The following is a 12,211-nucleotide window of genomic DNA, read 5'->3' on the forward strand; positions in this document are numbered from 1 at the left end:
CCTTCTTTGTAGCTTCTATGTATTTATGATGCTAAGGAGATGGAGGATCAACAACCAAAAAATTCAACTCAAGAACTTTTATTTGTGGACTTATCAAATAAAACATTGCAATTATCACAAACTTTAAGATAATAGAATCAAGATGAAGATCCTTAAGAATGATATGTCTTTCTTCAACTGGATGGCGAGATACAACATGTTTCATATCACAACCTTAAAAGAGACTCTTGGCATTTGGTAATTTTATTAGAGGTAGGAAATTTTTTTGATGGTGTTTCATAATACTTTCTAGAGAAATTTCTTAGAAGCTTTATAGACATTGCTTTGACTTTACATATATTTGTAGTTGATTGGTAGGTTAAAAACTTAGTCAACAAGTTAACCACGTGTTAGTAACTTACACAGCAAGCTAATTATATGGCACACATATAAAAAACTTACCTTACAAGTTAAGATATACTTTTTGCAAAGTTAATACGTTTTAGAGGTCTTATAGGACATTGCCATATAGCTCCTAGTTAAGAGTATATATGGAGGCAAGAGTGAAGCCTTCTTAACTCTTATCAAGGCCTTTCTAGTCCTTAGTCTTTCTTCAAGACTTTCTCGTATTCTTGTTTTTGGAAATAGCCATTCTAATTCAATATTATATCATCTTTGACTGACTTTCTAGTTTGTTTAAGTGACACAAGAGTGTATTGAGGATTTTCTTTCTTTAAGGTTCATATCCTTGACAGTCTAAGTAAGTTCACAATATAGTATTCTCTTTACAATTCAATAAGTTCAAGGAAGGAACTTGAATATGCGTGCAATCAACAAATTTGACCATTACACATATTAGAATGAAGTAGGATCCATAAATAATCAAATTGTAGTATTCTACTTTTCTGGATTTTGAACTAAAAGAGAACATAGAAGAAATAAAATCATAGCCAAAGTTCTATCATTGCTCCAATTGAGACTTTTCAACCTCTAATATTGATATATTTAATTATAAGCATATAAACCAAGGCACATAATCAAGTTCAATGTGATTTTAGTTGAGGTCAATGCCAATTGCAGCATACAGCTACCATAGCAACCAAAAGAAGAATTAACTTCTATTGCATCTCAAAAGAAAATAAAATATCTAAAAAATAAATAAAATACAAATCCAATTGTAATACAAAAAATAAAGATAAGATATAGTAGATCATAGAAGCAAACACCACTATAATATTGCCACTCTAGAATTTATAAGGCTTTACGTGCCTAATAGAGGCTCTTGACAATCATTTATTGGTAGAAGCCTTTAATTTGGCTTTACTTTATACAGACCAAATAAATCTGCTACAATTACTGCTGTTCTTATAGATTTGAAGCTCCACACATATCCAACCTCTATATGATTCTAATCCTTGATACAATACATCTATTTCAAACTAGCAACTAAAACTAAAGAATAAAATAATAAAAAATAATAAAAAATAATAAGAAGAATCCAAATGGTTTTCTTTCTCTTATTTTCTTTCTTTTCTTTTTCTCCTTCTTTTGATTTCTTTTTCTTCTACTATTCTTTTTTGCTTTTCTTTTCTCTTCCTATTCTTATTTTTTTTCTTTTATTCTATTATTTTTTTTATTTTATTTTTTAAAAACTACAAAAGTATTTTATTTTGTTTTTTGTTTTTTTTTGTTTTTTTATTTTTTTGAATTGCTTTGGATGAATGATTCTATTTAAATGCTTGTTCAATTAAATATTTAATGAAGATAAAATTGTTATTAAAAAATCATTAATTTTTATTGATTAATCTAAAAAAAGATATGTAATTTAAAATCTCTTCTCAAAGACAACTCTATAAGAGATTCATTCTTATAATAAATATATATATATATATATATATATATATATATTATCTCAAAATTCCTATACTAATTCACTAAACTAGTGATTATAATACACATGGTATTATCTAATCCATCAAGGTCACTATGGGCACTTTATTGGTGGCTCTATTGACTCCACTAGGTTTATTCATATATTTATATGATTTAGATACATCACTTGAGTTGGAATAAAATCTCTTTCTTCTTACCCAAATAACCATCTTTCATGGCCAATCTTTCATTTAGAACTTCTATTCTTTATAGATTTTGGTGCTTATAAAGAAGCTTTCTTGATGGATGCTTCCAAATTTTTTTCACTACATTTTCTTATATCTCTCCCTTCCAACAATGTGATCATTGATCCTTATAGTTTCATGCCTAATTTATCTAAGATTTCTTCTCTTGATCCTTAACAGGATTTTTTAAAGAATAAATTACTTTACGCATCTATTTAAATCATATATAGGATTTAAAGAGCACTCAAGTCTAACAATAATATTTTCTTTGTTGGTGGATTTTTAGCCACCTTGGCAGATCTACTTTCAATTTATGAAGTACTTATAAGTGAAGATATCTTCCATTGGTACTTAGCTATAGAGAGTGAATATAATTCTTTAATCAAGAATGGCACATGAAAATTGATATCTTATCTTTCTTATTGCTATATTGTCTATATTAAATGGCTATTTTATTGAAAATATAATTTTGATGGTTCTTTAGCATGCTTTAAAGCATGATTTATTGCTTAAAATTTCTTGTAATAAAAAGATATTGATTATTATAAAACTTTCTTTTTTGTGATCAAATTGACATCTCTTTATTTTTTTTTTTTGCTTTAGCTACTCATTATAATTTTTATATTCATCAAATACATGCTATTACAACCTTTTTAAATGAGGTTCTTAAAGGAGACATTTACATCACTTAATCCAAAGGCTCTATTGTATCTAGTCATAAAAGCAAGGTATGTCATTTATTTAAATCCTTATATAGTGTAAAAAAAACTCCTTTCATATGATATAATCTCTTTAATAACTTTTTTGTTATTAATGGATTTTCAAAATATATTTTGGATATCAATGTTTATTATAAATACTTATCTATATCTATTATCTACTTTAGACTTTACATTGATGATTTATTTTTAATCTCAGATGATTTTTCTTATTTCATTTTGATTAAAGCTCTCTTCTCTTCCTATTTTTTTTATGATAGACGATGACAAAATTTATGGCTAAGCCTAATCCAATTCATTGGACTACTTTAAAATATATAATCCATTATTTAAAAAGAACTCAAAATTTTGGACTAGAATAATTCAAGTTCTTCTCCCACATCTCCACCATAACTTTATGGTTAAAGTGATGTGGATTATGCAAGAAAAATAGATGCTTAAAAATCTACTTTTAGATACTTATTTTACCTCAACTCATTTCTTTTGAGTTGGCATTCTAAGAAATAAGCCATAGTAGTACAATATATTCTACTTTCATACCATTACATTCAAGAAAAAATAAAGGCAAATAAAGTTATTTTAGAATTTATACATACAAATGATATAAAAGTAGATATAATGACAAAATCACTGTGAAAGTCCAAATACAACTTCATGAAAGATTAATCAATATTGATAATTCAAATATAATATAATCTATGATGATTTAGAGAGAGGTGTTAGATTTACTAATATATGTTAGATTAAATAATATATATTAGTGAATATAGAATTATCTTTAGGTTGTTACAAAGTAGTTATGAAGAAGTTATAACTACTTCTCTCCATGAGATAATATAAAAAGCTCTTATTATTATAATGTAATCAAGTTATTTTATTAACATACTTTATTTTATCATTCTTAGTGTTCTTTCTCTTACATCAGGGGCCTCTCACTTTAACACAGAGAACAACACCCAGGCTGAGTCAGGTACACAACACGAAGAGGCTTCAACATTTGTGTCCACTTTACCTTCAATCGTTTCCTTATGCTACCTGACTACATATGAGCTGGCAAATTCAAACGGAATATAATTCTTTAGTGTGTCTGGTGCTTCCGTCTCTTGTTCCCAACATGTGGGGAAATTTGCTAGCATGTGAAGGAATATCATTGCCGTGAAGAATTGTGCAGTTAAAACTGCCCTTTCAGCCGGTGTCGTGTGGAGATTTTAATCCAAGCGTGTGATGAAGACTGGTAAGTTCCACGCCCTATCAATGGCTTTGAGTAAACCTACAGAGCACAACACCAATGGCTTATCAGCTTTCCTGTTTCTTACTCATGTAGGAACACAATGACCACCACATCCCATAGAATGTGATGCCCACATTGCAAATCCACACAATGGGATACAAAGTATCTGATTTGCATCGATCCTCTCCTTCCTGTCATAGGTGGACGAGTTTAGAATAGAAAATCATTGCGTTCGATCGACACTTAATATTTTCATTTTCTATGACTTCGATAAGCTACAGCTCGACACTCTCAAAACCTTGCAAAAGCCGACCTCATAATGGAACCTGAGCTTTCGTGGAGGAGAGTTGACGTGAAAAAGCTGAAACTCGTGGGCTACAACATCGGAAGGCGTTCGCGTTGTCGCCACCCTGGTATTAGCCAAGCGTTGACCTTGTCCATCGGTTGCACTTGATCGAACACGACACAGCCATTACAATACCCACGAATGAAAGCGGACGAAGGCAAGCAGGCAAAATCTTCCTCTCTTTCAGTGCATGTTCGTTCGCGTAGACACGGCTGTGTAGATAATCATGATTGAGGTCGGGTTACTAAACAAAGTGAGCACTGTCTTTGGCGAAGGATGGAGTCTATTCTCCGTCCCCCAAAACCCACAGCTAACCTCGTCAAATCAGGTGGGAGTTGACCTCAAAGTAAACACCTCAGTAAAGGAGCACCTTCACAACTTTAGAAAATCTCATACGTCTCAATACATTGACAGACTATTCCACCAAGATGAAACCTGGACCAAAGTTACATGCACACGTCCACCACAGTTAAAAACTCCCGTATATAACCAAGTCCATGGGCATGATCTCCAGTGTACCGGCTAGACGCCATGGCAAAGCATCAGTTGCTGCCGCTCGCAGCGCTTATACTTCTGGCGTCGGCAGATACTCATGTGACCCAACCTCCAGTTCTTTAATGAATTCACACTTGTCTACATTTTAGCTTCGCCGGATGCGCTGTCCTGGAGAATGTGATGCTGCGTCGCTGCGACTACTGCTCAGGTTACGATGCCACTGTTCATCACGTTATCGAAGACGGCTGGAATGAACTTGACGTTGGTGGTGGTGCATGGTTTGTGATCAGGTGCTGCGAGTGCTACGTATTTCGCAGCGGGATTCAAAGACTGTGACAAAGATTACGCCAAGAATGGCTGCGAGATCAACGTCCACACCGACCCCAACAACTGCGGCAACTGTGGTATCAAGTGCGGCGGGTGTGCGAATGCCGTACCTACCTGCAAGTCCGGAAAGGGCGAGTTCTCCTGCACAGCACCGTACCAGAACTGCGACAACAGCTGGAGCGACGGGTGGGAGATCAACGTGAGCAACGACGTCAACAACTGCGGTGGGTGCAGGAAGAAGTGCAGCCCTGTGGCACACGCCAATGTTAAGTGCAGCAACAGCAAATGCGAGTACACTTGTCACCCAGGGTGGAGGAACTGCGACAACAACTGGATGAACGGGTGCGAGACGGAGGTGAGCATGAACGTGAACAACTGTGGCGGGTGCAATATAAAGTGCTCGCAGCCAAAGTACTACGGCGGTGAAGCGGGATGCACGTAAGTGTGGGGAGTCATCGGATTTCAGGGTGTGGATGTACTTGCATGCGGGGGTCGGTTGCCGGGCGTTCTGTCATGCGCGCTCTGTGCTGAATCGAGGCTATGTGTATGTGTGTGCACAAAAACGGCAGATGCGAGGCGGAATCTTGCAAGAAGTGGCTGAAGTATGAAAAGGCGAAGTAGTGCTGTGTGGAGAACAATGGTGGGAAGGACGACGGCAAGAAGGGAGGCGATGGCGACAAGAAGGGAGGCGACGATGGTAAAAAGGGAGGTGATGATGGAAAGAACGGGGGTTATGACGGGAAGAAGGGAAGCGATGGCGGCAAAAAGGGGGTGAGGGTGGCAAGAAGGGAGGTAAGGACGGCAGGAAGAAAAGCAGTGGTAAGTGTTGAGAAGATGACGAGTAGGGCGGAGATGCCTACTAGAATTTAAATGGCGATGGCATAAAGGAATGTAAAGATGGAGGTGATTGGAGATAGCAGAATACCAGTTTAAAGGGGATATAAGCGGGCTACCGATGAAGGTACAACCGTTTAATTAACTGAGTCAACTTTGGGAAAATCTATGGCTTATCCGAGAATGCATCAGCAGTGGAATCAGTGTTGTAAGTCTCAGGTGTAGTATATGTGCAGTAGAGTGCTGTAATGGAATGATCGACATGAAGCAGTTTCGGATTGTAAGAGAAGCATTCACGTTCAATATAATTATTGTTCCAGTGCCACTTACACACGAGTAGTACATGAACCAGCTAGCCCTTTCGAGGGTACCTGCGAGGTTTATAAGAATTGATTGAAGCTGTACTACTTCTGTTGTGTCTGCTCTGGTGATGCGGAAACATATGTGGTCATCCACTTGCAGCATTAGCTTGTATACCTATCTATGTATGCATTGTGTTATGCACTCAACGAAGGTGGAACGCCTGGATGCCGCAACACGTCAACATCGAACTGGCAATCTCTGGATGTATCACTTGCTTACTGTTCAAGTTGTATTAGCGGCGCTAGAATCTTCTACTGCACATTCACTGGAGGAAACGGCATCAAATTGTCTGAACTCGTCTACAACATTCCGTGTTACCTACTGTTGAAAACCTTGCCTAGTTGCATCGTCGAAGCACCGTAGCTAGTACGCCAAATGTTATCTGTGTACCTCGGGACATGCAAGGGAGGCTACAAAAGGGAGACTGCAAAAGGGGGAATATAAAGTCTGGAGGAAGAGGGGTTTGAAACCGCCACGGACAGACACTAGGGGTGCTGTAGGGGTTTCTTGTATTAGGGCTTGGTGGTCAGTAAAAACTCAATCAAAGTTTAGGTGGCTGGTTTTTATAAAATGATCCCATACAAATGTTCTCCGTTTGTTAATGAAATGATTTAAAGTGATTTTTTATTTTTTTATTTCTGTTTTTTTATTTTTTTATTTTATTTTGATGTGATAGAAAATGGGATTTGTCTGATTCATTGATAGGCTAAGATATGTTACCAAAGTAATATCTTATCTCTTAATACTAAAGAAGGCAAAAGAAGAGTCTCAAGTGAAGTAATTACAATATTTAACTATATATATATAGATATAGATATATTTTTGTGTATTATCAAGCCCTATTATGATATTGTGCAATTTTGTTTAATTACCTTGCTAATCTTATAACCAATGAGGTGATTTGCCATTTATGATTTGTTCTGAAAAGTGTAATCTTGTATTTGGACTGAATTTTTTAATTTGTTTGTGATAACTAACGAACTAAATTGATCATATTCTATTATCTTTTTCCATGTCAAGCTTCTTACATAGATGCTATTTCATAGTTTTTTTTTTAAGTACAAAATTATTTCTTAGAGTCTTCATTCTATCAAAAATATACATATATAAACCAATAATTACCTATATGATTAGATAAAAGTAAGTAAAAATAAATTAATTCCATAATATCTTTTATAGAAGCTTTCTAGAAGCTTTATAGATATTGCTTTGACTTCATAGGTATCTATAATTGACTTTTTAGGTTAGAAAAATGGTCAACAAGTTAGCCATATACTATGCATGTTGGTAGCTTAAAGAACAAGCTAACTATGTGGTACACATATAGAAAACTTGCCTTATAAGCTAAGGCATGTGTCTTGTAAAGTCAACACATATTAGAGGTCCTATAGAATATCACCATATAGCTCCTAGTTAAATAATATATATAGATGCAAGAGTGAAGCCCTCTTTACTCTTGTCTATTCTTTTCTTGCTTCTAGTCTTGATTCAAGAGTTTCTTGTTTCATTGTCTTTTGGCTATAGCCATTCTAGTTTCTTTTTAATATACATATTTTTTTATTTTAATTTTATTATACTTCTTTATTTACTTTCATGAAGTTCTTGTCCCTAACAAATTGGCAAGAGTATACTTATAATATCAGAGCCTTGTCTTTTCTTGATTAAGAGTAAATTATCCCTTTCTTTTGATAAGACATAAGTATATTAGAAGTTACAGATTACCTTCTTTTAAATTGATATTATTCTTAGTATCTTCTTTAATGTCTAATCCTTTCTTCTACAAGACTTGAGCAAAATTAGATTTTTTATTTCTAAGTATTATGATGGTAGAGCTTCTTGAAATAATGAGTGCAATGGCACAAATATAAGAGTAATTGAGAGAGTTAATGCTTGTGATGCATCAATTCAATTTACCATGACAAAAAGCAACAAGAATGGTAAGACGTGAAGATATAGATATGATTGGAGCTACTTCAATATTTGCACCAAATCATGTCTCTTCTCCTACAGTGGAATATCCTTTTGGTAGTAGAAAACTAAGAGTTGCCCTACTTGAGAAGTTTGATGGCACAAGATCCAAATTTTCAGGATTTATCACTCAATTATAACTTGTGATTGAACTTCAATCTCAAAACTATGCAACTTTAGGATCACAAGTTAGATTCATTGGTACACTTCTTTTACGTTTAATATTATTGTGGTTTTCATCTATTCTTAATTAATGAGATCCAATACTAAATAGTTTAGAGGCTTTCTTGGTAGATTTTTGATCCATATATAGAGAACATGATACAACTCATGTTGCAACCAACAAGATTCATATTTTGTAACAAAGCAATTAATCCTTAACATTATATGCTTCTCAATTTTAACAACTTGTAATTGATATTAAATAGGATGATGCTGCACTTATTAGCAAATTTTTCTATAGATTATAATATGAGGTAAAGAAATTAATGTTCAACTTATTTGATCCTTAAACATTGAGGCATGTGATTGACTTTGCTAAGATTTGTGACAATCAACTTTTCAAATTTTGATTTGAGAGTTGGATAAGTAGGCCTCAACGTTACTATAATTCAATGGCAACACGAGCACCTCCTCAATACATACATTTGAAAGTAGATGATATGCAAATTGATGCGATATGTTTCAAACCTCTTATTGAGCAAGAAAAGACTTGTCACCATTAAGAAGGATTGTGCTTATATTGTGGAGAATCTAAGGACTTTGCTCAAGATTATCTAAAGAAGTAATGTAATTATAAAATGAAGAGTACAAATGTCAAAGAAGATAATATATCAAAAAATAAGTTTATGCAGCTATAATAGGAACCATGAAATCCAAATCTTATACAATACCTAATAAAGGTCATATTCTCTCCTCAGAATCTTCAACTTATTTTATATTAAATATTATTATAGGACCTAAACATTATAAAGCCTCTGTCTTGTTAGATTCAAGAGCCTCAGTGTATTTCATAGATAAAGAAATTATTAAAAGATTTAACATATCTTTAATAAAGAAAACTAAACCTATTCATATAGAAGTCATAGATGGTCGCCTGTTGTCTTTTGGAGATATTACTCACAAAACCCTTCTTACAGAAGTAATAATCAATGGTTATAATATCTTTGTGGTATTTAATATCATTAAATCTTCTTCTAATCTAATCATTTTAGACTTATCATGGCTAAAAAAATATAATCCTTAAGTACATTCGATTTCTTGTAGTCTTAATTTTTCTAAAAATATAACTAAGAGTCTAATTAATTAAGTAAAAAATTACAAATCTAGTACAATTAAATGTATGTTTGTAGATATAAGAGCTTTCTTGTATACTACAAAAGAATGATCACCTTGTTTCATTTATGCCACATCCATTTCTAATAGTACAAAGACTTTAAGTGACATTCCAAGCCAATATCAAGAATTTCAAGCTCTATTTGAGAAAAAAATGTGGATACTCTTTTGAAACATCATCTCTATGATTGCTCAATTGACCTTCAAGGAGGAGCACAATTACCATTTGGATCAATCTACAATTAATCACAAAATGAGTTAACTGAACTTAAGGAGTATATTGAAGAAAAACTAGCCAAGAACTTCATGTGTCATTCCAAATCTCCAACAAAAGCTCCAATTCTATTTGTGAAAAAAAAAGATAGATCATTGCAGATGTATATTTATTATTGAGGACTCAATAAGATCATTATCAAAAACATGTACCCACTACCTTTAAGATCTAAACTTCTTGCTCAATTGAATCAAGCTAAGATCTATACAAAAATAGATCTATGAAGAGCATATAATTTGGTACATATCAAAGAAAGAGGTGAATGGAAGATTGCATATCAAATTAGGCATGGATATTTTGAATATAATGTTATGTCTTTTGGACTTACTAATGTACCAACAACTTTTTAACATCTTATAAATGATATTTTTTTAGAGTTTTTGAATAATTTTGTTTTTTGTTATCTAGATGACATCTTGATCTATTCTTAGACACAAAAAAACATGAATTTCATAATAATCATGTATTACAAAAATTAAGAAATGTGGGACTTTATACCTAGATAAAAAAAAGTGTGTATTCTACACTACTCAAGTTGACTTCTTAGGTTATATCATTTCAAATCATGGACTTATGATAGATCTTTAAAAAGTTCAAACTATTATGGATTTGAAGATTTCAAAAACAGTACCATGTCAGGGTAGAGAGAATTTGCCTCAAGAAAGTACTGGACTCTTGGCTGCTATTAATTGCTTAATCAAGTCTTGAAATAAGAAAGACCAAGTTTTATATATATATATATATATATATATATATATCTTTTAAGTGCTATTACAGCAAATATATAAGTCTTAAGTTCCCAAAAATATCCAAAATATGATAAAATCTCTAAATCCTTAAATATCATTATGGAGTATTATTTCCAAACTTCAAAAATTCATATCTTCCAATCGGACCATTCAAACACACTCATATTTTATAAAAAGTACTGATATACTTTTAAAAACTACAACAATAAATTTTAATTACAAATTTATTGCAGATCTTAGGATATTACTAAAATCCTAATTGTAGCTTCAAACCTTAATTTTTATATACTTATATGTAATTTTCTTCATATTTCACAAATTAAATATTCAAATACTACAAAATTTATATGTATAGCTTTTTAATACAATAATCTACCTTCTTCATAAGGTTTGAGATAAAAATTCGTCCAAAAACTCAAGATATGGCTCCAACCATTACTATGAATAAAATCACTTACTTACTGCCTTTGATTTGGATGCGTTGACTTCAACTCTCTATAATTTCTTCATCTAAATTCTAAATTCATCAAATAATATATAAAAAGTATAGTCAAAAAAATGTTCTCTTCAATCTCAATCGCCAATCCTTTGTTGCTCTCCGTAGATGTACGTTATGCTCCAAAGAATGACACTAGGTATGAAATTGACACCTTAACTTTGAGTGCAAATAACTACTTCATAAAAACTCCAAATCATATAAAATTTTCATCCAATCCGTACCCAAAAACCTAAACTTGATGTTCTTAGCCTCCAAAGCTCAAATGACTTTGAAAGAAAAACCCTAATCCCTAATAAGGCCTCAGGCAGCCTCCTTGAAGCCCATTGGGCATAGCCTTCGACCAATAGGAATGAAGATCTCCATTCCTTGCTTTCATCCGACCATGCCTTGCTTTCATTCCTCCCTGTAAGCCTCCTATTAGTTAATAATTTCTTCTTTAGGCTCTAATCTCCTCTCAAGGCTTCATATTAAATATTTAGGTCCTATAATTTATTTTTATTTTTTGAGATGCTATAATTAAGAAAGATAAAATTTAAAATAAAGTTTCTTAAATCCACTCTCTTTAAATTAATCTATTAATCATTCTAACATACATCTAGACTTATTAATATATAATATATTTTAACTAATTTTTATATATTATAATCTTTTATAGTACGACAACAAGATGTCTAATGTTTTTTGGGATTTGCTAACTACTATTAGATCTTCATAAAGGACTTCTCTTGAGCTGCAGCTCCACTTACACATTTGACTTGTAAAGACAAACTTCATTGAAATCAAGAAGTGGAAGCAATTTGAAGCTTTAAAGACAATTTTTTTTTGTACCAATTGTCAAAGCAAAGAACTTGATGAAAATAAATAAAAAAGAATAACAAAATCAAAATAAAGAAGTATATATATTAAAACGAAATTGGAATGGCTATTGCAAAAGGATAAAGAAACTAGAGACTCTTGAATCTAGACTAAGAATAA

General features: G+C 32.7%; 1 protein-coding gene across 3 annotated transcripts; it reads left to right on the forward strand.

Annotated features, from left to right (window-relative positions):
* The first annotated feature begins 2,678 nt into the window (after positions 1-2,678).
* On the forward strand, positions 2,679-6,377 carry LOC112274728 (uncharacterized). 3 transcript variants are annotated; one of them, XM_090248282.1, is made up of 4 exons: positions 2,684-3,785; positions 3,949-4,049; positions 5,178-5,652; positions 5,784-6,377. In XM_090248282.1, exons 2-4 carry the CDS (start codon positions 4,040-4,042, stop codon positions 5,833-5,835), a joined length of 537 nt encoding a protein of 178 aa, XP_090104408.1. In that variant the 5' UTR covers positions 2,684-3,785; positions 3,949-4,039; the 3' UTR covers positions 5,836-6,377. The 3 variants fall into 3 exon arrangements, with proteins under 3 accessions (XP_073388239.1, XP_090104408.1, XP_090104409.1); XM_090248283.1 differs by having other exon boundaries at positions 3,958-4,049; XM_073532138.2 differs by having other exon boundaries at positions 2,679-4,049; positions 5,178-5,569.
* The last annotated feature ends 5,834 nt before the right edge of the window (positions 6,378-12,211 follow it).

This window comes from Physcomitrium patens, chromosome 2, assembly GCF_059467195.1.
Source record: "Physcomitrium patens ecotype Gransden chromosome 2, ASM5946719v1, whole genome shotgun sequence".
NCBI classification, from domain to species: domain Eukaryota; kingdom Viridiplantae; phylum Streptophyta; class Bryopsida; order Funariales; family Funariaceae; genus Physcomitrium; species Physcomitrium patens.